Below are 24,756 nucleotides of genomic sequence, written 5' to 3' on the forward strand. Positions count from 1 at the left end.
AAATGTCTAAAAAGAGTGAAAAATTGTGTTTCCCAAAAGATTCTATTTTCCCCCTCTGCGAGGCCACGCCCCCTTCTATGACGAGATGCCGTCTGTATCTATAGGTGGTCACAGAGAGAGTTTGGGCAACAAGTTTTTTTCTCTTTGGTGCTTCCATCTCTGAAAAGGTACTATTGAAGTTGGAAATTCAAACCACTCTGAAGCCTTTAATAAAGTCTGGTGCAGCCTGGAATAATAACGTTTAAATGTGCAAATACGCCAAACGGTGTAGTGTTCATGCTGGTGCGGTATGATTGTCGCAGCTTGTTGTTGTACTCGTAGTAGTAGTAATAGTAAATGGTAGTCGTGGCCTAGAGAAGTGCCTCCAGGTCGAGCGCTGGCAGTGGCTCCTTCCAGTAGGCGGCGCTGTTGAAGTCGGGGCAGTCCACGGCCTCGGACCCGGCGCAGAGGGAGGGGAAGAAGTGCTGCACCAGTTCACACAGGTGAGGGTACCTGAGGGAAAACCAAAGCACGGGGCAGGGGTTAGAGGGGTCATCACTACATGAATGTGGGTCAGCAGAGTGCACACTTATTCTCACACGTTTCCTTTATATGCTCCTCCTATAGTCACAGAACATGAGCCTTAAGACGCAGAGACACTACAGCATACAACAAACACAGGTACAACTAGGGGGAGAGATTTTTAAGGATTTAGATTTAGAACATACATGGGAGCGGTCGCTCGCTTTAGCTTTAAAGGTCCTATATCATGCAAAATCGACTTTTTGGAGCTTTTAGCCACGTTGTTATGCTATTTCCTTATCAAAAACACCCCCAGAGTGGTTTGTGGCTTCATTCAACAAACACATCCCTGAGCGTCTGAACAGATCAGTCATGTTTGCGCTGCAGCTGAAGATGGAGCTCGTTATAACTGGACACACCTGTTCTTTATTCTTAACTAACGATCATGTCACGGACGGAGAAAAAGAAGCGCGTTTGGTGACGAGGACGGGAGTTTGTTCAACTTTTTTCAAGAAGAGGCCACTCAGCTGTTTTTTCTCTCCTGGATTCGGCGACTATCACCAAAATATTGTTTTTCTGTGACTGTCTCTGATGGATGTTTGGTGAACCTTCGCCAGAACCAAAGTGGATTAACTTTTATAACCAACGCGAGTCCCACTATGTAAACAGCGATGGAGCAGAGCGGTGAGTCAGTCCAAACGCGTGTTAGCTTGTGTGTTAGCATATTAGCATGTGTGTTAGCCATTTATGAAGCTGTGTTGCAGATGACAACTCCGTATAACTGCATCGTGAAGCAATTTCACTTATTGCTGTTTATTTATATTATGGTAAAGTTGTATGTGCGGAGAGAGGGGGCGGAGTTAACTGAATCGAAGCGTTGTGTCTTCCGGGTTCGAAAAATACCCCCAGAAAACACTTATATTTATCACAAAAATGAGTGCTCCATAGTGGTAGAGGTACAATCATTCATATAAATGCCTATACTTAACTTTGGAATGGCTAAAATAGCATGATATAGGACCTTTAAAGGAGCTAATGTTTTTAGTCGAGAGCCCAATGCCCTCCTCTCACACACCTACTCACTTCTGATTTAGCTGGTAGCCCCGCCCCAATTTATTCACCGCATAAGTGTCGCTGAATGCACAATCTCTATTACTTTGATTTATTTACTACATTTTTCCCAAATTGGCTAAAATGACGGAGAACTTTAACCCTTGGTCAGGGGAAACGCAGAGCAATGATGGTAAATATCTGACTCACGAGGACTTGTTGGACCTGGTCATCTCCTGGACCAGTTCTCCTCTGGGGTTCACGGTGAAGATTCTGGTCTCCGGGACGCCCACGGCTTTGTACGCAAACGCATCCTGAAAGAAATGAAAGACAGTGTAGGCGTGGGAACCTCATGATACACCATAACCATTACCCCGTACCCCTGGTTGGGAAACACTGGAAACTATTATGGCTCTAAGCTCTGCGCTCTCAGACCTCTGTTCTGACAGAAACGTATGCATTATGTGCAGAGGAGGGTATAAGTACAAGTGCTTGAGTAACTTTTTGAAGAAACCATGCTCATCAGAGTAGTTCTATCATTCATTCCAAGAAACCATCTTCTTCGCTACAGTCCGTGGGAGCGCTCCCAGACAAACCAAACGGTGCGGCCTAAAATTCCAGACCAAACCTGTTCTCCCTTTAGGAGATCCCAGTTGTATAGATACAGTAGTAGTAGTAGTAGTAGAAGAGTGTTCTTACGTTGGTCCTGTTGCCGAAGGCGGCGTAGAAGGGCTGCCTCTCAGGGTTAAACAGGTCCCGGATGTCACTGAGGCAGGCCACTTTGAACACCTCAGGCTTCTTCTCAATCACCTCCCTGAAAGAAGAGACAGACTTGCAACAATGGGCCGAGATGTAGAAAATGAACGGGATTGAGCAAAACCAATGTGATTTGGGGATTTTACTTAAAGCAGTACTAAGTAACTCTTCCCCCTAGAGGCCATAAGCGCAACTGCAGGTGTCGTAGCAAGTTACGATTTTTTAACTTATTAAATGTCTTTGAGAGTAAATACTACGCTGACAGGAAAGGCGAAGGGACAGAGGGTTACTGTGCAGCCAATTATACAATGGAAATATTTTTTTTCACTCAAACTTGGCTGTAAATACTGTTTAAAGTGACGTTAGCCCGCAGTTAGCTTTGCCCGTTAGCCTGCTAGCTTCTTCTTCGTGATTCCATTAGTGTGTATTGCTTTCTCCGGACCGGTGGCAGTCAAGTTGCAAACATGGTTTTCTGGTCAGAGACACCAGGGGGAGATGAAAGACCCTCCAATCATCCCATAAACACTTGTATTACCCCCACAGGGACTAGGAAAGGATTTATTAAGGTAAACACGTTACTTAGTACTGCTTTAAGGTGAGACACTGCAGGTGAATAGGGAAAAATAATAAATGTAGAGATGTCAATTTGAAACTTTTGCTGAACATCACAGATGTAAATATGAGAAAAAAATGTATTGCACTTTTTCTGTCATTTTATGTTTTCACATAAAATTAAGGCATTTTGAGCATTAAAATGGCCAAAATTGCCTATATCTTGGGCAACGGAATCAAAATAATGAATTGAGCCAGATTAAAATGTATGGTTTTATTTTATTGACATATTAGTAACTAAGATTTTTTCAGAGGGGATTTTGGATATTTTGTTTAGTTTTTCAATAAACTAATCATCAGTGAAAAAATCTGTAAAAACTCAAATTCCGCCTGTTTTTTTGGTTTAAAAGTTGAATAAATCCGGTTAGGAATTAGATATTAAAAAATCCCTCTGAAAAAACCTTCAAAATATTGTTAGGTCTCAGACTGTAAAGTTTGGAGTCTGTGGGAGCTTCTATAAGGGCTCAGGCTCTGCGCGAGTGCGGCTTCTCTCATTCAGAGAAAACCAGCCCTGAAGTTTTGTAGCGACTGCGCATGCTCGGCCCGTTCTCCGACTTTTCCGCTCCAGCGTCTCGTAGGAGGAAAAACACCATATTTGGGTGAAAGCGTCATCACGGGGCCCCTTAGCAGGACACGTGGATGTCAAATCTGTCAATATTAATGAATGGAAACCCGCTTGAAAGACGGCCTTTCTACGCGGCGCAGCAGCTACTTCCGGGTCGCCCCCACCTCGCAGACAAAACATCATAAAATAAACATCATCATTTTTATATCTGACATGAAAACTAAGATGTAAAGGGGGGAAAATAGATAAAAATCTCCACTTCGACCACTGCGTGAAAAATCAACACTTTCACCTGCCGTGTCTCGCCTTAAAACATAAGAAGCGACAGATATAGTGACCTGTGCAGGGCGGACACCAGGCTGCTGGGAGCCAACAGCACCGGGCCTTTGGGCAGCGCGGCTCCTCTGTCGTTCACCCGGCTCAGGTACTCCTTGGTCCAGGCCGACATCCCGATGGCCCGCGCCGAGCAGTACAGGAACCGGTACCCGTTTCTATGGAGGACAACGAAACACCAGTGACCGCTTCGATTCTGCGGGGGAAAGAGTGGCTGCGTGAAGAGCGTACTCGTGTATCTTGTGGTAGAGCTGCGCGATGCCGAAGTGAGTCCAGTCGGCCCCTATGGAGGTCAGGAAGTGTCCCAGAGCGTCAGACCTGCGCACGAGGAACACGATGTAGAGTTAGAGACGCTGAAATACATAGAGAGATATAGTGGTTTGGTTGTAGTATAGCAGCAGCAGTACTTGGTGATGGTGCCGTCGATGTCGGAGATGATGACGCGGTCGTCCCAGTTCCACAGGAAGATGGAGGCCTCGCAGCGACACGTGCCCTGGTACTGAGTGGTCACGCTGAACACCACCGAGTTCTCTCCGTCACACAGGTTCAGCTGCTCCTGAGAGAGAGAGGAGGAGGAGGAGGAGGAAGGTCAGTCACAATTTAGACTCGTCAGACATTTGTAGTTTCAGTAAATTTTAAATCAAAGATTTGTCCAAATTGGGGCAGATTTGGGTCATAAAATCTTTAAAAAACAGATGTATTAAAGGGACTAGATCAGGGCTGCCCAAACTTTTTGTCTCCGAGGGCCAAAATGAAAAAGTGCCTGTGCGTCGCGGGCCAAACACGGCGATGTCAAGCGTGAAACATATAACTGCAAATAATAAAAGTTACTTTATTTTCTTTTTTTGGTATAGCTTTGCATTTAATTCAATCTATACAATTAACCTCTTAACTCCCGCCTGAACCGAGAGGATCCTTTTCCTCACGTCATCAGATTTTTGTCCAACATTTTTGTAACTTTTATGTCATTATTTTGTCATTTTTTTTCATCACATTTTTGTCACATTTTCGTCAATATTTTCTCACTTTTTTGTCACATTTCCATCATTGTTTTCGTCTCAGTTTTGTTGCTATTTTCTCACTTTTTTTCCAGAAGCTTTTCGACTGGGGTAGTAAAGCTGGAGAAAATGTACTCGGTTCAGGTGGGAGTTAAAGGGTTAATATTGCCTGCAGTTCACAAACTATCCACCAGGGGGTGCTGCAGCGCCCTCAGCACCCAGGGTTCCCACGGCCTTGATTCTAGTCATAGTTTTAGTCTCATGAAAAACTTTTAAATTAGTTTTAGTCCAATTTTAGTCGTCAAAAATATCACTTTGACTAAAATTAAGACTAAATATTTTAGTAGACGATATTAACACTGCAGTGCTAACACCAGCCACTAGGGGGCAGCTTAAATTAAAAAAAAAGGAAAGAATTCCACACGTGTCCAACAGAGGGCACTGGCATAATAAGAGATCAGGATATAAACAGCATATTATAGCCACGTGGTAAATGGTCAGTCTGCCTACAATAGTAACTTACTGCCATTGACTGTGGAGTGAATGAAGCTGATGATGCTACTTTTTCAGCATCCCTTTGCAAAATTGACTTTCACTTGATCGCTCTCTGACTACAAACAAGTGTGGACTTGGGTCTTGGTACGTACGATCTGTCTGGAGCTGAGGCGCAGGGACTTGCGGTACATTTGGCTGAAGCACTGAGTGGAGGACAGAGCGTCTGGGGAGGAGAGGGCCGGCAGGGCAGCAAAACGCCCCAGACCGGCTGCTTCATCACTGTCCACGTCATCCAGAGTCGCCCTGGGCACAAAACAACAGTGTGTCGGACGCCTTTAGCATCACTTTTCACCTGCGGCGTCTTACGGTCATTATAAAGGGCGCCGTGAGAACTTACTGCACTGTTGGAGGGATGGAGGTCATTGGTTCATCTTGGTCCTCCCGTGAATCCTTCTGCACAAACAAAAACACGTCACGCTCAGATAATATAATATCTATTAGAACCCTGAGAGTTTTACGTACTTGGCTGTTGGACAGGTCTCTCCGTCTGAAGGGGAACCACCAGCGTCCCGACTTTTTGGACATTTTATCTTTGACCAGCTGCTCCACTGTGCTCTACAAGAAAAGAAAAGAAAAGAAACACATGAAGTCGTTGCACTTTGTCCAGGAAGCACTGACCGACCCTGCCTTTATTCTGGTATTTGGTCAACATTTCAAGCACATTTTCATCACTTTCTAACCTTTTTTTGTTCACTTCTGTTCGACACACTGTAAATCGCTTCTGTCCCGCACTACACTGCTTTTGAATCTTGTTTAGTTTTTGAATGAACCATTTCTAAGTGAAAAATAATCTTTAAATATCTAAATTTTGCATGGTTTTGGGGGTTCAAACCTCAATAAATCAGGCTGGGAGATATAAAAAATCCCCCTGAAAAAAACTTAGAAATATTGTGTGGAGTCTGTAGGAGTGACTAAAGTGGAGATGTTGTTGCCAGAGTGGAATAAAAACTTCATTTGGAGAAAACAGGTGTGTGAAAATCTCCAGCACCTTTTGCAGTACATGTTGATATGTTTTATCAAGCTTCTCTGAGGTTCATTACAAACTTTAGGGCCTTGTCCCATCTTTGTGACCTGTATTCTCGAGTGGGACGGCCTTCTCTGTCCTCCAGAAGAAAGGGTCATTGGTAAACCTTTATTTAGGAGGCCATGCTTGGTCTACTGCCCTCCTACCTGTAACTTCACCTCACGGAGGAGTGTTGACTCTTACAGTTTGCGTTCAAATGATCATTTGTTGCACAGAACTGTGTTTACTCTGCTCCTTCTACATGGAACAAAAAGACCGGAAAATAACTGAACTTCTTCCATTGAACGCTTTCAAGTCGAGATTGAGAGAACTTGCATGAGAGCGGCATCGTGACGACTCTAAGGCTCTCTCTACACACGAGAGAGGCATCGTGACGACTCTAAGGCTCTCTCTACACACGAGAGAGGCATCGTGACGACTCTAAGGCTCTCTCTACACACGAGAGAGGCACCGTGACGACTCTAAGGCTCTCTCTACACACGAGAGAGGCATCGTGACGACTCTAAGGCTCTCTCTACACACGAGAGAGGCATCGTGACGACTCTAAGGCTCTCTCTACACACGAGAGAAGCACCGTGACGACTCTAAGGCTCTCTCTACACACGAGAGAGGCATCGTGACGACTCTAAGGCTCTCTCTACACACGAGAGAGGCATCGTGACGACTCTAAGGCTCTCTCTACACACGAGAGAGGCACCGTGACGACTCTAAGGCTCTCTCTACACACGAGAGAGGCATCGTGACGACTCTAAGGCTCTCTCTACACACGAGAGAAGCACCGTGACGACTCTAAGGCTCTCTCTACACACGAGAGAGGCACCGTGACGACTCTAAGGCTCTCTCTACACACGAGAGAGGCACCGTGACGACTCTAAGGCTCTCTCTACACACGAGAGAGGCATCGTGACGACTCTAAGGCTCTCTCTACACACGAGAGAAGCACCGTGACGACTCTAAGGCTCTCTCTACACACGAGAGAGGCATCGTGACGACTCTAAGGCTCTCTCTACACACGAGAGAGGCATCGTGACGACTCTAAGGCTCTCTCTACACACGAGAGAGGCATCGTGACGACTATAAGGCTCTCTCTACACACGAGAGAGGCATCGTGACGACTATAAGGCTCTCTCTACACACGAGAGAGGCATCGTGACGACTCTAAGGCTCTCTCTACACACGAGAGAGACATCGTGACGACTCTAAGGCTCTCTCTACACACGAGAGAGACATCGTGACGACTCTAAGGCTCTCTCTACACACGAGAGAGGCATCGTGACGACTATAAGGCTCTCTCTACACACGAGAGCGGCATCGTGACGACTCTAAGGCTCTCTCTACACACGAGAGAGGCATCGTGACGACTCTAAGGCTCTCTCTACACACGAGAGAGGCATCGTGACGACTCTAAGGCTCTCTCTACACACGAGAGAGGCATCGTGACGACTATAAGGCTCTCTCTACACACGAGAGCGGCATCGTGACGACTCTAAGGCTCTCTCTACACACGAGAGCGGCATCGTGACGACTCTAAGGCTCTCTCTACACACGAGAGCGGCATCGTGACGACTCTAAGGCTCTCTCTACACACGAGAGAGGCATCGTGACGACTCTAAGGCTCTCTCTACACACGAGAGAGGCATCGTGACGACTCTAAGGCTCTCTCTACACACGAGAGAGGCATCGTGACGACTCTAAGGCTCTCTCTACACACGAGAGAGGCATCGTGACGACTCTAAGGCTCTCTCTACACACGAGAGAGGCATCGTGACGACTCTAAGGCTCTCTCTACACACGAGAGAGGCATCGTGACGACTCTAAGGCTCTCTCTACACACGAGAGAGGCATCGTGACGACTCTAAGGCTCTCTCTACACACGAGAGAGGCATCGTGGAGAACAGCGGCCATTTGCCTGAGACTGCTCTGAGGCGCCGGGTTATTTTATTAGAGTGTTTCCACTGTCATTTACAAAGCTAGCGACAGAATTTACCAATCTATTTTCGATGCAGACATTTTGCTGTAGCCTATGGCAGTGGTTCTCAACCTGGGGGTCGGGACCCCCAAGGGGGTCGCAAGACAAATTTGGGGGGTCACCAGATCATTTAGATAAAATAGCCACATTTAGCCACATTATTGTAGCATGTGTTTGCTATTTTACCAGAGTGCCATTATTTCTTCGTAGTTTGATGAATTTAGTTTTAGCCATTTGTTTTTTTTTCTTTGTTTTTAAAGAATTATGTATGTATTGTTACTATTTCTCACGGTGTGACCCGAGCAGGGGTCACAAACCCCTTTACCTGTTATCATGGGGGTCGCGGCTCCAAAAGGTTGAGAACCACTGGTCTATGGCATGTGAAATGTATCTCTGCGTCCTCATGTATGAGGTGCAGAGACGTGATATGTGTATTACAAAGCTTTATTTTTTTTTAGTAGTGCACAAAACATGTCACAAAAAAGAAAAGTCTTCAAAATAAAGATTATTCACTGCACGTTTTAACACAGGGGGCGCCACACAGGCGTTTTTTGGGCACAAAGACAGAATTTACACAAATATGCCACTAAAATAGTGACTGAGACATGTAGACAACACCATTAGATACTCATTTATACAACTTGTCTGCAGAAAAAAGACTTGGGCGTTAGGTACACTTTAAAAGCCCTGGTCTCACCGGTTTCATTATGTCATATTGCCACTAAAGATCAATCAGACCCACTGTACCTTGGGGAGGTTCTTCTGAAAAGCTGCCATCGCTAAGACCATGGGACCAGCCACTGCCCAGTTGTAATAACTGCAGACAGGAAACCAAAGGTCAATTCAAATCACAAATCCGCACAAACACAAGTGCAGTGTGAGGAGATCTCACTTGGAGTTGACGCAGACCACAAGGTTTGGGTCGTCGATCACTCCTGGGTTGTTGCTGAAGTCCTGATATGTCACAGAGCGCTCCATAAACTTCTCTGGACAAACACAGAAACATTTACTTCTGGGCTAAAGAAGATGAAGAAGAGAAGGAGAACCAGAAGATGCAGATGAAGAAGAAGAAGAAGCAGAGGAGGAGGAGGAAGACACAGTAGAAGAACAGGAAGAAGAAACAGAGGAGGAGGAACAAAAAAGAACCGAAGGAAGGGAAACAAGAAGTGGATGTGCAGGAAGAAGACACAGTAGAAGAAGCAGAAGAGGAAGGCGCAAACAACGTAGAAGCCGAGACGAGGAAGAAGAAAAAAGAAGAGGAAGATGAAGAGAGGAGGAGGAAGAAGTAGAGGAAGAAGAGGAGGAAGAAGACGACGCAGAGGAAGAAGAGGAGGAGACGGAGAGGAAGAAAGGTGAAGAGGACAAGGAAGTAGAAAAAGAAGTAGAGGTGGAAGAAGATGAAGAGGTGAGGAGGAGAGGAGGAAGATGAAGAAGAATGAGGAGGTAAAGGAGGAAGGAGAACATGAACAGGAAGAAGACGGAGGGAGAAGAAAAAGAGGAAGAGGCAGTGGACAGAAGGAGAGGAGGAGGAAGAAGACAAAGAAGAAGGAGGAAGTAGAGGAGGAACAAGAAGGAAGGAGAAGATGCAGAGGAAGAAGAGAGGAGGAGAGGAGAAGGAAGAAGACGAAAGAAGAGGAAAAAGATGAGGAAGAAGACAAAGAAATAGTGGCAGTAGTAGTAGTCGTAGTAGTGGTAGTAGCAGTAGTAGTAGTTGTCCTAAAGTACCTTTATCGATGACGCTGTTGCCCGGTCCACACAGGGACAGGCTGACATCTGCAGAGTAGGACATAGAGTCAGAGAGATAATCCGTCCCACTGTCCAGAGCTGCACTGCTCACAGGAGACTGAGAAGACGAGAGAGAGTCTGCCCCCGCAGGCTGGGAGGACTCCTTACCGCTGTGGACAAATCAGGCAAGCTCATATGAACCATCCGTTAAAAACATAAATCGGGTCATGCGCATTTTTACGAATAAAGATGAGCGAATACATTTTGGGGAAGTAGAGAGCGGCCATCTCTGGGTCCATGGAGGTCAGATCGTCCAAATAAATGTCAGAACTTCCGAGGTGGAGGTTGCGTTTCTCTGCGACAAAAAGAAAGAGGAAATGTCAGACCAACCAGGACAAAACATTTTCTCCATTTCTCTTTAAAGTCGTACCTTTTTTCTTGTCCTGCGTCTCGGATTTGGACGTCGTGCCGTTTTGCTCCTCTCCCTCATTGACTCCGCCGGCCCCAACCACGACGTTCCCCTCGGATTGAGAACCGCAGTCCACGAGTTGGTCATTTATTCTCTCGCTCTCCTCCTCCCCCTCCTCCTCTTCCTCCTCTCCGTTCACCCGCTCAGCAAACTGTCCATCCTCTTCTCGACTTCCCACCGACTCTGCCCCGTGTCCGCCATTTTGTTCACAGCTGTTTTCTGTGATTTGGGCTAAACTTGTGCGGGATACGTGTGCCACGCAACCGTTTTCACCAGAACTATTGCTCATGCCAAGTGAAAGATTACATTCGAAGTCCGTATAGTCGCCGGGGTGGAATGTGAGAGGTCCCGGAAGGTCACTGGAGTTGTTTTGTGTTGATTGGTTGGATATCGAGGGAGGAGATTGCTGCAGATGGTAGTTATTGAAGTCCAATGATCTAGTCCTGGCTTTGGGCCGCACCACGCTGACCCTGGCCGCTCGGCTGCAGCTCACGGTCGCGGGTTGGATTCCCAGATCGAAGGAGTCCTGCCGCTCGATGGTTCTGAAGTGAGAGGAGGCGGAGGGGGAGAGGTGGAGCGGAGAGCGCGCCGACTGACACGGCTGTGGGGAGGAGAAAGAAACAGGGTTTAAAACCTCTTAACCCCCGCCTTAACCGAGCACATTTTCTCCGGTTTGGCTTTACCCAAATCGAAGAGCTTAACAGGATGAAAACGCAACAGAAATGCGACAATAACGTGATGAAAAGTGAGAAAAACGTGGTGAAAACACAATCGACAAAAACATGACAAAAGTGAGAAAAACGCAAAAAAAAAAAAAAAACACAGTTGAGAAGCTTTTAGATTTAGGTAAAGATAGGCTGGAGAAAATGCGCTTGGTTCAGGCGAGGGGCAAGAGGTTAAGGCCCAATCCCAAGTCTCTTTTTTCCCCCTACTCTTTGGCCTCGACCTTAACCCTGTTTTCGAAGCCTCCTGGGTAAGTTTGGGGTTAGCCCGGGTTTTGCCGTACTACAAAGCTGGACGTTTCTCCATGGAAACGTGCCCTTTGCGCAGAACCTGCTCTGGACCAGGCACATGGTGCATGCTCGACAAGAAGACTGAAAACTGAATATAAACTGACGAGAACGCGGAGGCAAAATCCTCGACTACTTCATCCATGAGTAGGTTTGGCTAATAACTTCTCGTGCTCGTGTCTCTGTTGATAAAACTACAACATGTGACCCACCTTCTTTCGTGCAGAAAAGAAGTGTTTGTGGTTTACCAGGCTACTACTACCCCAGGGCAGCTGTGGCTACAATAGTAGCTTACCACCACCAAGTATGGAGTGAATGAATAATGCAATGTAAAGCACTTTGAGAGTCCAGAAAAGTGCTATATAAAACCAATGCATTATTATTATATAAATACTGACGTGTGTAAAATGATTCAAACTGATGATTTCACAAATTTTGAACAGTTGATTAATCGGCTCCATCATCTTTATCAAATCACAGCTGACTACATGAAATGGCGAACTTGTCGATCACGTATTAAAGGAATAGGCCACCGTTTTTACATACTGAGATATGTTCTTACCTAACCTTAGCCGAGTTAATATATCCCCGTCTGGTCTTTGTCCGTGCGCTCTGTCACGCAAACGGAGCACATACGCAGCCTCTCCCACATGTCACATAGCTCCAAAAAAGCTCACGATAGAAGCTACCAAGCTCTTCCACGTGTTCCCTATTTAAATAAAGTTACGTGAAGTGTTTTCATGCGAAGTATATTTACACAGAAATGTAACATGTCGATTTTATAAGCAGATAAAAAGGGGGACTATATTGTGAGGCGTAATGATACAGGAGCACAGCGTCCGCGCAGTAACTCCTAAAGACTTCCCCCGCTCACTTCCGTCAATAGAAGCTGCGTGACTTGTACAGAGCCTTTTACAACAAGCAGAAAATATATTTTCGGAAAGTGCTTGCGCATTCCTACTTCATGGTAGAGGTCCTACAGCCCGGCACGATGCACGTAAAAGGCATTGTTGACAAGTTATCAACGCTTCTTCAACTGTTCTCTGCGAGCTCTACAAGTCACGCAGCTTCTATTGACGGAACTGAGCGGGGGAAGTCTTTAGGAGTTACTGCGCGGACGTTTTGCTCCTCGTATCATTACGCCTCACAATGTAGTACCCCTTTTTATTTGCTTATAAAATCGACATGCTACATTTCTGTGAAAATATACTTCGCATGAAAACACGTCACGTAACTTTATTTAAATAGGGAACACGTGGAAGAGCTTGGTAGCTTCTATCGTGAGCTTTTTCGGAGCTATATGACATGTGGGAGAGGCTGCGTATGTGCTCCGTTTGCGTGACAGAGCGCACGGACAAAGACCAGACGGGGATATATTAACTTGGCTAAGGCTAGGTAAGAACATATCTTAGTATGTAAAAACGGTGGCCTATTCCTTTAAAGTTTGAAGATTGTTCACATGTGAACATACTCCTGTGCTCGCTGCTAGGTTCAGACTCGTGCTGTTCATAAGGCAGTGTGATATTTGTCATGAGTTGAGTGACGGGTGTGATTTTCAGATTAATTCATGTGTCTTTGTCTCTGCTGTGATGGGCAGCGTTCCCAAAGAACGTGCTCACAAATCCTCAGAGAAACCCAGAGACAACTCTTCCAACGGACAACATGCTATGTAGTGCCACTTATCCAGAGGAACACATGTCTGGGTTTGTCTCCCCAGGTAAGAGATGAGTTCAACTATCTTTGTAGTAAAGCCCTCTGGGATCCCACAGCTGGAGGAAGTGTGTGTGGATAGGAAAGTCTACTCACACTGACCCGACCCCGATCTTCCATTGACTCCTCCAAACCATAAACCACAAACCAGGAAGTTTAGACCTGACCATCACCATGACGACCACAGGGATTCGAGTTTGATTAAACTTTGATTAACTACATTGAAAAAAAAGTCTAAATCGGACATGGCGCTCTTTGATGTGGCAAACGTGGCAGCCATCTTGTGGCCAGCGAGGCTAACCCCATATAGCCACCAATACAAAACCAGGAGCAACAACACAGCGAACACAGCAAGTGTTTGACAGAGGAAAATCCATGAACAAATGTAGTTAAAGTCTATGCCTCCTAGAAAACTGGAATAACTTTTGAAAGACTTCTTGCCAGATTTGACATAAGGTCAGGCACAATTATCAAAGAGTCATGAAATTACTCAAAATCGATAAAACAGTATCAAGGAAATAAGTGGTGTTTCCATTTGCTTCCATTGCACTGGGTTAGAAGGGCCAGTCACAAGATGGCCTATCTAGAGTTTTATTCAAGATTTCTGAGCCCTACCATGTATGCTGCTCGGTATATAAAGAATCTCCTATAAACACACTTTGAACATAATAATGCACATGTTTAGACGCTGACTCTCCCATCGAGACAACAGGAACATCACGACATCAGCCACACTTGAGCCGGGCTGTTTGCACTGACCGTGGGGAAGCCGCCCCAGTTCCACTGCATGTCGGGCCCGGAGGATCCTCGAGGTCTGACGTACAGCTCCGAGTCGCTCTTCGGAGACGAGGGCCGGCTCAGGAACCCGCTGAAGAGAGGGGCAGAGCACGCGTTAACGCTCACATCTGTACAGACATTAAAAAGATGTTCAAATGAGGCACTTTTATTGGTTTACCTTTCTGCCGGGCTCTGCTCTGAGTCCGAGTGCGCGTGGGCCTCTCTGCTCTGCGCTCCCAGCTGCTCGGGGGCCTCACAAATCGAGTAGTAGATGGATTTACTACAAACACATCAAGCACATAAATGAGGGCCAGTGGGAGGAAAAAGTATGTGAACCCTTTGAAATTTCTCACATTTCTGCCTAAATTGGTCATAAAATGTTGTCTGTACTTTATTAAAATCGGAAGAATGAGTAAACAGTGTCTGCTTAAACTAACACCACCCAAACAATTACATGTTGTCATATTTTTATTGGCCATAGATACAGATGGCATCACTGGAATCGCCCATATATGGTCATGTTTGAAAACAGTTAAGGGGGAAAACAATTTTGAAAAAAATCAAAACTTTCTCTAATTATTCAAAAACTACTTTAACAAATGCAGAATTATGAATATAGTTTTCTACTAAATAAAGATACAAAGACATGGGGTGGAGCAAAGTAGTTCAACAGCCCATAAATACATAAAAAACGGATAATGCTAACATGATGCTACAGGTTAGCATCGGGCTAATGCTAACAGTTAGCTAGCGCTAGCTACAACTGCCGTTTTTTCACTTCTACTGAACAATCTGCTGTGAGAAAATATCCATATGGACCTGATTTACACTTCACTTTATTTGTATGTGATAAATAAGTTGATATTCCACCAGAAAATGGCTAAAAAGAGTGAAAAATTGTGTTTCCCAAAATATTCTATTTTCCCCCTTGGCGAGGCCACACCCCCTTCTATGACGAGATGCCGTCTGTATCTATGTAAACATTCACAGGAGGGTTCACATACTTTTTCCTCCCTCTGTAGAAACAGGCGGCATCTTTCAATGACCCCTATATGGTCATGTTCGAAGCAGCCAGAGGGGGAAAAAGTTAACTTTATTCCAGTTCTCCACCATTACTTTATCAAATGCTGAATTATGAATATGCGTTTCTACTAAATAAAAAGAGAAACGTTAGCTTCATGCTATTTTGCTAACGTTAGCTACGTTTCTTTTTGCTTATACTGAACAATTTGGTGGGAAAAAAACATCCATATGGACCCAGAGGTGATGATGTCATAATATCAGGGCCCAATTGTAAGAATCTTTACAGGTCAATATCACGCAGAGAATGTTTTTGAATGTTGTCACCACTTTTGGACACATTTCAGATAAAATAATTGGGCCTTTGTTTATATGCGCTGACAGAGAAGACAGTGAACTTTAAGGACGTTGTACTTTCATGTGGATTCTCTCAGTAATGAAAGAGATATTAGCCAATAACTAGGACAAAAACATGTGCAGTTTGACCGTTACCATAGATACAGCCATGGAATATTCAGTTGCCCGCCAAGTCAATTTTAAACTATTGATACAGACGGCATAGAAGGGAGCGTGTAAACTTATTTATCACATACATACAAATAAAGTCAAGTCAGGTCCATATGGATGTTTATTCAGAGCAGATTGTTCAGTAGAAGCGAAAGTTGTAGCAAGCCCTAGCTAACGTTAGCATTAGCACAATGCAAACATGAAGCATTGTGTTAGCATTCTCCATTTTTATGTATTTATGGCCTGTTGAACCGTCTCTATAGATACAGACGGCATCTCTGGAATCGCCCATATATGGTCATGTTTGAAAACAGTTAAAGGGGAAAACAATTTTGAAAAAATCTAAACTTTTTGTAATTATGCAAAAACTACTTTAACAAATGCAGAATTATGAATATAGTTTCTACTAAATAAAGATACAAAGACATGGAGAGGAGCAAAGTGGTTCAACAGGCCATAAATACATTAAAAAACAGAGAATGCTAACATGATTCTACATGTTAGCATGGGGCTAATGCTAACGGCTAGCTACAACTGCCGTTTTTTTCACTTCTACTGAACAATCTACTGTGAGAAAATGTCCATATCGACCCGATTTACACTTGACTTTATTTGTATGTGATAAATAAGTTCATATTCCACCAGAAAATAGCTAAAAAGAGTGGAAAATTGAGTTTCCCTAAAGATTCTATTTTCCCCCTCGGCGAAGCCACGCCCCCTTCTATGACGAGATGCCGTCTGTATCTATCTCTGGAAGCGCCCATATGTGGTAATTTTTAAAACAGTTAAGGGGGAAAACAATTTGGAGAAAAATTATTGTTTAATTATTCAAAAACTACTTTAACAAACGCTGAATTATGAATATAGTTTTTACTAAATAAAGATACCAAGACATGGAGAGAAGCAAAGTGGATCAACAGCCCATAAATACATAAAAAACAGAATAAACTTAAATAAAGGTTTATCTAAGCTAGCATTGCCATGTCTGCTAATGCTAACGCTAGCTAGCGCCAGCTACGAGTGCTGTTTTTTCACTTCTACTGAACAATCTGCTGTCAATAAAAATCCATATGGACCCGATTTAGACTTGACTGTATTTGTATGTGATAGATGCGTTTATAATTCGGCAGAAAATGGCTAAAAAGAGTGAAAAATTGTGTTTCCCCAAAGATTCTATTTTCCCCCTCGGCAAAGCCACGCCCCCTTCTAGGACCCAATGCCGTCTGTATCTATCATCATGGCTTCTCCTGGTTTGGTGTTAGAAGCTCAAAACCAATTTCCTGGGAGATTAAAAAAGTGAAACTAACTAAACTGTGGATGCATGTTCTGTAATATTTCCATAGCCTATTACTTCTGGTGGTGTATGACTTGGTTGCAGTGAGAAAGCGGAGGGTGCCCACCTCATCTGCAGCGTGGACTCTGGACTCTCCCGCTCCTCTGTGTCTCTCTCCTCTGACGAACTCTCCTCTTTCAGGTGAGAGTCCGAGCGCACGCGTTTCCGCCGGCGTTTTTTCCGCCGGGCGCCGCTTCCGTTGGCGGCGGCGCCCTCCACAAGCTCGTCCAGCTCCTCCAGCGTGTCCCTGGGGATGGGGGAGGTGCAGAGGTGGGCCGGCACCTCAGACTGGAAACAGGACACAGGAGCAGTTACAAATCCGTCAGGCTCGAAGGCAACTTAAATAAAGGCTTACACGTGTTTGACTTGATTATTTTTGTTCGTGACTGGACCACAAACCTGCCGTATTCATCAAGTTCTTTCTTTAGTTTGACCATTTTTGTGATGTTTACAGATTCATTTCCTTATTGGACACTGACAGGAAGTGACATAGATAGAGGTAAACATTTTTTAACTGTTGCCATGCCGACAGTGTTTACTTTAAAAAACAATCCGACTACTGACTTTAAAAACTGAATACCTTTACTGATTACTTGGTTTTAAAAGTAACTAAGTTAGATTACTCGCTACTTTATTATTCACCTTATTCCGCCCCGCCCACTTTTGCCTCTTGCTCACTCAAAATGGCTGTAGTGAATGTCTTAAAATAGGCCTCTGTCTCTTTAAGAAGCTCTGAGCCTTTCCGACACGCCCCCTCCACACGCTGTCTGTGGCATCAGCGGGGAGGGGGTTCTGCTGAGGAGCAGTGGTTGGTTACTCGGCTGGTGACGAAAGCTGGGAGGCGTCTCCAGGAGGTGGGGGCGTTCCTAGGAGGACTCAGGCAAACCTATCCCTAAAATGGCCGCCATCAGAGTTTTTACAGATTACTCAAAAATACGCGAATGTGCCAAGGCAACACGTCAGGCATGTTTTTAATGAGGGAGTGACATAATAACATGATGTAAAGCTTGAAAAAGTCGATTTTACATAATACCCCCCCTTTAAGATTATTCTACTGTAGTTTGGGTGTTTGACCACTAGAGGGCACCACATTACTGCTATTTATCGTGTCTGATTCATTTCAATTCCCCGCCGTCCACCTCCTGCTGTAGCTAAACAAACCAAAACATTTCCACTAGTGTAATTACATTACACTGACAATAACCGCCTCCTCCTGAACAGCTGTCTGGGACTTGGAAAAGTAACTTTAATCCGAGTACTGTTTAGGGAATAGTAATTAGATTACTCGTTACTGAAAAAAGTAGTCAGATTAAAAGCGTTACCGGCACGCCGACCATGTTCATATTTCAGCGTTTGTTACAGTCGTTTTTGAATAATTAGAGAAAATATACAGTTTTTCGAAATAGTTTTCCCCCTTAACTGTTTTCAAAAATGACCATATATGGGCGATTCCAGAGATGCCGTCTGTATCTATGCCACTTCCTGTTAGCGGCTTAAAAATTCAAATAAAAATATGTCATTCATCTAAATAAGTCATATTTTCAAATTAATTAAAACCTGTCATATGCACTTTAAAGGAACATGCAATTGTGATATGCATATAATACCTTTTTTCCCCGCCACCCTTGAACGCCTCATTGCCACTCGGTGCGTACTTTTTAATCATAAGGAGGAAACAGACCTGACGGCTCCCAGTAGATATTGGATTATCAAACAAATGGATATTTCCTGAGGATTTTCGCTGCATCAGAGCAGGTCGGTCAGCCGTTTGTCAATTTACGATCTTTTTCTAAACTTTTATCATAAAGCTGGTGGGCATAAAGCTGGTGAGCGGTGACTGGGTCGGCCCTGCCCACTGGAGCTCCGTGGAGAGCATACAGTATTAAACCAGGTCAAAACATGTACACTTTTGAAGAAATTCTCTCACAGAATTGGTGAACTTCAGACCCCTTTGTTGCTTCTCGAATTTGATCTGAAATGTGCAACTCACCTCCAGATCCTGGTTCTCCTCCACAAAGAAGGCCTCGCCGTTGTCTCCCAGCTTCATGTGGAGGTCCACAGGCTCCCCATTGATCTGTATGTCCACCTGAGAACGCACAAAATGAGCATTCCAGTATTTGTACCAAAATGAGCATTACAGTTGCACACATCTAAACATCCTAATCGTTTATGCCATAAATAAATTTAAAAAAAACAGTCTGGTTCAAAGCACATTCAGCTGCATGTTTGATTGAAATTTCAGGCATTAGTTTTGTCTGTTTTACACAATTATTTTGCCCAATTTGTCAAATATCCTTTAGGTGTGCTTCCCCCTCACCACTTTCTCCTTGGAGCGCAGCACGCCCAGTTTGCCGAAGCGCACGTGGAAGGGCGAGCACTGGTACGTCCCGTCGGGCTGCCGCACCACGATCACGTCGATGCCCCCGGTCAGCGTGGCCGGGTTCAGCCCGCGGTACATCTCCTTCATTGTCCCGAAAACTGACGCCACGATGTTCATGGTCTGGGCCTGAGGAACACACAAAGCGGCGTAAAGGAAGTTGAGATTTTGGCATATGGTGCGTTTGCTGGAGCAGCTGTGGAAATGTTCTTTGTGCTTGTTAACAGGAATAGTAAACAGACAGTGCGAGCAAATGTAAATGTCCGCTAATAGCCCTGGGTTCGCTCCCATCTGCTGCAGCTCCAACAAAACACAGTTGAGCAATGACACAAGCTCAGACAATCCATAGATACAGACGGCATCTCGTCATAGAAGGGGGCGTGGCTTCGCCGAGGGGGAAAATAGAATCTTTAGAGAAACACAATGTTCCATCCTTTTTAGCCATTTTCTGGTGGAACATGAACTTATTTGTCACATACAAATAAAGTCAAGTGTAAATTGGGCCCATATGGATATTTTCTCACAGCAGATTGTTCAGTAGAAGTGAAAAAACGGCAGTTGTAGCAAGCGCTAGCTAACCGTTAGCATTAGCCCGAGGCTAACATGTAGCATCAAGTTAGCATTCTCCGTTATTCATGTATTTATGGGCTGTTGAACTACTTTGCTCCTCCCCATGTCTTTGTATCATTATTTAGTAGAAACGATGTTCATATTACAGCATTTGTTACAGTAGTTTTTGAATAATTAGAGAAAAAATTCATTTTTTCAAAATTGTTTTCCCCCTTAACTGTTTTCAAAAATGACCATATATGGGCGATTCCAGAGATGCCGTCTGTATCTATAATAAAGTGAATATAAAGCTGAGACGATGCAATTGTGTCACAATCCGACAGTACTCTGGGGCTAATCCGATATATATTGTGATACAGTAAGTAATTATGATAAATAATATACCTTAAAATCATGCGTACATTTGACATGCAACCTCTTAACCCCCACATGAACAGAGCACATTTTCTCCAGTTTTCTCGCCAATCAAAAAGCTTCTTGAAAAAATTGTCAAAATAGCAGCGAAAATGAGACAAAAATGCAACAAAAAAAGCAATGGAAAAAAAAAAAGAGTCAAAAAGGTGATGACAAAGTGTCAATGTGAGGAAAAAGATCCGTTCAGATCAGTTTTGTAGGTCTTAGCTTTCAAATGAGGCCTTACTCTGGCCTAGATTTGGCTGAGCTGGAGAAACTGCACCTGGATAAGAGGTTAATGAAGTGTTAAGTGTGAAGTTTATGAACAAAATGTATCAAAGCCTCATTTGAAAGCTAAGACCTACAAAGCTGATCTAAACTGATCTTTTTCCTTGCGTGGTCGCCTTTTTCACTGTCTTTTACATACCATTTTTGCCACTTTTTTGCCGCAGTTTCATCTTTTATTGTCACTTTTTTGATGCGATTTTGTTGTGGCTTTTTTTTAATTGTTTTTTTGCCACTTTCTTGTTTAGTTTTTGCCACTTTCTGCTGCACTTTCACCACTTTTTTGTCACATTCTTGTCCATTTTTTGCTGTGCTTCTGTTGATTTTTGTGGCTATTTTTGGGTCACTTTTGATTTTTTTGTTGCGTTTTCATCCTTGTTTTCTTCTATTTTGATGCTTTTTTCCAAGAAGAGGTTAACTTCAATACATCCTTAACTTAACATACCTCAAATATAAATATAATGTAATGTAATATAGGCACACAAAAAAAGAGAAACCCGATGTACGCCTTCATCAGATATAGATAGTAATCATGTAGTAAACAACACGCAATACAACATTGAATACCACGCTAAACTGGCAAATGGGGCACTTACACCTTGACAACTATAAAACATTTTTAAAAAAATAAACCGCACCTGCTTTTTTTATGTTGGCCTAACATAAAGAAGACTCAGATACCGATTTGGTGAACACAAATATGCCGCAAGAACATCAAACTTAAACTACCCTGTTGCCAAACATTTACAAACTTCCTCTCTCTGCAACCCCAACCAACTCACTGTTATGGTCACTGAAACAATTCAAAAAACCTACAGGGGGGAGGGATAGACTTAGAAATCTCACACAGAGGGAAACCTGCTGGATTGAGACCCTAAAATCAACAACATTTCTGGGTCTTAAAGCAGTACTAAGTAACTCTTGCCCCTAGAGGCCATAAGCGCAACTGCAGGTGTCGTAGCAAGTTGTGATTTTTTAACTTATTAATTGTCTTAGAGAGTAAATACTACGCTGACATAAAAGGCGAAGGGAGAGAGGGATATTGTGCATCCGATTATACAATGGAAATATTTTTTTTCACTCAAACTTGGCTGTAAATACTGTTTACAGTGACGTTAGCCCGCAGTTAGCATGTTAGCTTCTTCTTCGTGATTCTATTAGTGTGTATTGGTGGCTCCGGTCCGGTGGCAGTCAAGTTGCAAACATGGCAGAGACACCAGGGGGAAATGAAAGACCCTCCAATCATCCCATAAACACTTGTATCACCCCCACAGGGACTACGGAAAGGATTTATTAAGGTAAACACGTTACTTAGTACTGCTCTAATGTAGACGTTGATTATTGAGTATTTTTATAAACTTAATGTTTCCACTGTCCATCAAGCGTGTTTCACAATTGACTTATACATTTTTACTCGCTACATGTTGCGTTGTTGTTGCTGTTTCTACTGCACAATACATGATGCTGTACTTCCCCTTATGTTGTCAAAGTGTAAGTACCCCATTTGCCAGTTTAGTGTACTTAGTATACTTCAGGGTTCTGTATATCTTTAATTATGTGGTACTCAATGTTGTATCGTTTGTTGTTTACTACATGATTACTATCTATATCTTAGCATACCCATCTATTTTTATTTTGAATGATTTTCTCTGTGTTATGTATGGCTCTTCTGTCACAAACCAGAAGCTCCGAATCACGTGACTGAGACTTATTAATCACACCTGAGCCACTGTTTTAATTGTACGCCCTGAAGAAGGTGGAACAAGACCGAAACACGTCGGCATGTCCACTCAATAAAGGACTTTTAACCAGGTATCAGATGCCGAGGATTTTTCTCTTTTTTTTGCCTATATTTCAAAAAAGTACTGCAAGTCTCAATATCAAAATATCTCTTAAAGGAATAGGCCACCGTTTTTACATACTGAGATATGTTCTTATAGAGATATTGTTCGTAATAATACCAGGAGTAATTCGAAATCCGCACAGTAATCTTCACTTTACTGTGCGGATGTCAAATTACTCCTGGTATTATTACGCCTTACAATATAGTTCCCCCTTTTATCCGCTTAGAAAATCCACATTGTTTTATTTTGTGTAATTATACTTTGTAGTGGAACACTTCACGTAACCATATTTAAATAGGGAAAACGTGGAAGAGCTTGGTAGCTTCTTTCTTGACCTGTTTTGGAGCTATAGTGGAGAGAGGGAGAGGCTAAATGCTAACGCCGTCTGCGCTGTGTTTACGTGACTGAAGGCACGGGTGAAGATCAGACAGGTCCTAAAGAACTTGTCAAAGCTAAGGTAAGAACATATCTCAGTATGTAAAAACGGTGGCCTATTCCTTTAAAAGAGTTATTGTTCAAATGAAAACATTCGGCCCCTTTAGTGTGTTGGATAGATTCCCCAGCAGCAGTAGCTCAGCAGCTAACGGAGCTGTTCCACTTTTTTGTTTTTAGCTAATGTCTGTGTTAGCGTTTGCTAGACAAACGCTAACACAGACATAAAAAAGGAGAAGCGGCTTTCAATCCTAGCGTATGCAGATAGTTAGCAAGTCGGCTGGTCCGGGGGACTTTTCAGAGTCCGTTTGCCTGCTCAATGCGCTTTTCCTATAGCCGTTAGCATTAGCTTCAAACATCGCAAATTATGAACAATCTAGATGTTTTCAGCTGTTAACAACCATCAAACACATTTAGGTTAAAGCCTCGATAGAAATCAGTAATAAATGCACAGACCTTTGAAGATTTTACTTTAGATAGAGTAAAAAATAAAAGAGTGTCTTCTAAGCTAAATGCTAACTCAAATTCAGTTAGTTTCTACTTTTTATGGCGTTGGAATCATAGCCCGTGGCTACTGAGCATCATCATATAAGATTAGTAATGAAGAAACCACAGAAATTATATAAATGGCATGAAACGGACAAAACAAAACAAGATGCAATTGTAGGAACAGGCTCAGATATGTAGCTAACGGCATTTCTCTGATTTCTAAGGCAACAAACATGGTGGATTTCAATTGTAACTGTATTATGAATGTTCCCTCCAGAACTGTGACATGAAGCCAACTAAACAAACATTAACAATGACAAATGCTTAGATCTGAATAACAAATGCTGTGTTTTACCACTTTAAATATCCGTTGTCTTACTATAATGGGATGCGAAAGTAACTCAATAAACTAAAAGTAAGTTTAATGTTTTATCTTAATAACAAGTTAAATGAAACGACAAAGAAACAATTTAATTTACAATGAAGAACCCGGACATGAGGCATCCTTCATCCAAAGCCATATTTTGACACAAAAGTCTTCTACCCTCCATGAGAGAACATCCACAAACTGCCTTTATCTCACCCAAAGTGAAGGATGAAGCCTCGTCCTGCTGCCCAGCCTTTGTTCCTCTCCGTCACTGCCGGCCATTCGGCTCCACAATCCGCCGACCCGTCTTACAAATCCACTAAATCTGCCTCAGCCTCCACCATTTTTTTTTTGGTGACACTTTCAAACCAAAGCTGCTGGTTTCGAATGAAAACAAGCAGCGTCTAATGCTCGGGCTCGCGCGCGCCGGCCCCGAATGGTTTTAGTTTTATTAGCAGTTTCTCTTCCTTTATTTCACAGCGCGACACATGACCTGACCAGCACTTTCTGAAAAGCCTCTCTTTCAGAGCGGACAAAATGATCATCCGCTGTGATTCTGGCCTCCGCTGACGGCTTCTGGGTGATCAAAGGTGAAGGGGTTCTCAGCTGTAGGGCAGGGGGCAAGGGGAGATTTTCAGAACCCTCGTCACCCATAACTAATAAAGCTTTATAGTGGTTTTCTTTTTGCTTTTCATGAGAACTTTCTGTAGCGGTTCCAGAAACAAGAAACAACAGGTTCTTCGCTCACCTCAACCCTTTAAAACACGTTCAATAGGGTTCCTTTCTTCTGGGGCCAGGACTCCCCTGAAAATGAGGTCCTGAAATATCTTTTTCATAGTCGCTTCAGTTCTGTCGGTCTTTTGTGTTGGAAACTAAGCTTTCAAACTAAGCTTTCAAACGATCCCTCCCTGGTCCTTTTGCGTCCTTGGGGAGGTGCGGAGCACATGTTCTGATTGTTTTTAATGAATAGATAATCATATTATAATATAACAATGAAAATCAAAGTAAAATAAAAACAAGCGTTCTCCATATCCAAAGTGTGTCCAAACGGATTTGGAAAAAATGCAAAAGTTCAGTCCCTGGTC

At 43.5% G+C, this 24,756-nt stretch overlaps 1 protein-coding gene across 1 annotated transcript; it reads right to left on the minus strand.

The window, feature by feature from the left end:
- Positions 1-105: 105 nt before the first annotated feature.
- Positions 106-24,116, minus strand: LOC306982327 (phosphatidate phosphatase LPIN3). Its single transcript, XM_079582243.1, has 20 exons — positions 23,888-24,116; positions 19,232-19,420; positions 18,905-19,000; positions 16,982-17,202; positions 14,233-14,334; positions 14,037-14,145; positions 10,519-11,158; positions 10,350-10,443; positions 10,089-10,258; positions 9,256-9,349; positions 9,111-9,180; positions 5,833-5,925; positions 5,708-5,763; positions 5,463-5,613; positions 4,225-4,373; positions 4,049-4,135; positions 3,823-3,975; positions 2,251-2,365; positions 1,762-1,865; positions 106-492 (listed from the first exon to the last, which is right to left on the minus strand). Exons 1-20 carry the CDS (start codon positions 23,951-23,953, stop codon positions 351-353), a joined length of 2,901 nt encoding a protein of 966 aa, XP_079438369.1. The 5' UTR covers positions 23,954-24,116; the 3' UTR covers positions 106-350.
- Positions 24,117-24,756: the final 640 nt, after the last annotated feature.

This window comes from Gobius niger, assembly GCF_951799975.1.
Source record: "Gobius niger genome assembly, chromosome: 24".
NCBI classification, from domain to species: Eukaryota; Metazoa; Chordata; class Actinopteri; order Gobiiformes; family Gobiidae; genus Gobius; species Gobius niger.

Coding starts and splice junctions, on each gene's coding strand:
- LOC306982327 (XM_079582243.1), bottom strand. CDS start 23,953: ATGGCCGGCAGTGACGGAGAGGAACAAAGGCTGGGCAGCAGGACGAGG. Junction 5,764..5,832: donor GAGACCTGTCCAACAGCCAA/GTACGTAAAACT, acceptor TTGTTTGTGCAG/AAGGATTCACGGGAGGACCA. Junction 493..1,761: donor ACCAGGTCCAACAAGTCCTC/GTGAGTCAGATA, acceptor GTTTTCCCTCAG/GTACCCTCACCTGTGTGAAC.